The sequence below is a fragment of the Eimeria mitis genome, genomic scaffold (assembly GCF_000499745.2).
Source record: "Eimeria mitis Houghton genomic scaffold, Emh_scaff494, whole genome shotgun sequence".
Classification (NCBI taxonomy): domain Eukaryota; phylum Apicomplexa; class Conoidasida; order Eucoccidiorida; family Eimeriidae; genus Eimeria; species Eimeria mitis.
In genome coordinates this window covers 5,773-6,275 of record NW_013573241.1, presented here as the reverse complement: position 1 = coordinate 6,275, position 503 = coordinate 5,773, and the positions used below count along the sequence as shown (strand labels likewise).

The following is a 503-nucleotide window of genomic DNA, read 5'->3' as shown; positions in this document are numbered from 1 at the left end:
CCCTTGAGATGTCTCTCTCTGTAGTAGACAGCAGCAGCAGCAGCAACAGCAGCAGCAGCAGCAGCAGCAGGAGAGCAATCTATTACAAGGGGGGGGACCTGCTGCTGCCTGTTGCTGTCTCCTGGCTAGCTGCCACCCCCCAAGGGCCCCACACCCCCGCCTGTGCGTCTCTGCCTCTGCACCTCACCTTCAGTGTGTGTCTCCCCCGCGGGCTGCTGCAGCTCTTACGCTGCAGCAGCAGCAAGCAGCAGCAGCAGCAGCAGCAGCAGCAGCAAGAGGAAGAAGCAGCAGCAGAAGATATCTTACATTTTCACTTTCGGGTTTCCGAGCTGAAAAAAGATGCAGCAGCAATGCATCTGCTGCGCTGCTGCCTTTGCTGCTGCGATCCTGCTGCTGCAGCTGCTGCAGCAGCGGGATCCACTGCAGCACCAGCACCAACAGCAGCAGCAGCAGCAGCTGCTGCTGCTGCTGCTGCGGGGCCCCGCATACTCTGGGCTGCACAC

At 60.6% G+C, this 503-nt stretch overlaps 1 protein-coding gene across 1 annotated transcript in view; it reads left to right on the top strand.

Annotated features, from left to right (window-relative positions):
* Positions 1-503, top strand: part of EMH_0014210 (uncharacterized protein) — a gene marked incomplete at both ends in the record, with an annotated part of 12,379 nt that overhangs the window by 9,403 nt on the left and 2,473 nt on the right. Inside the window, one exon of the mRNA XM_013500034.1 lies at positions 3-320. Within this exon, the coding sequence (XP_013355488.1) occupies positions 3-320 (318 nt within the window). The remainder of the gene's footprint in view (positions 1-2; positions 321-503) is intronic.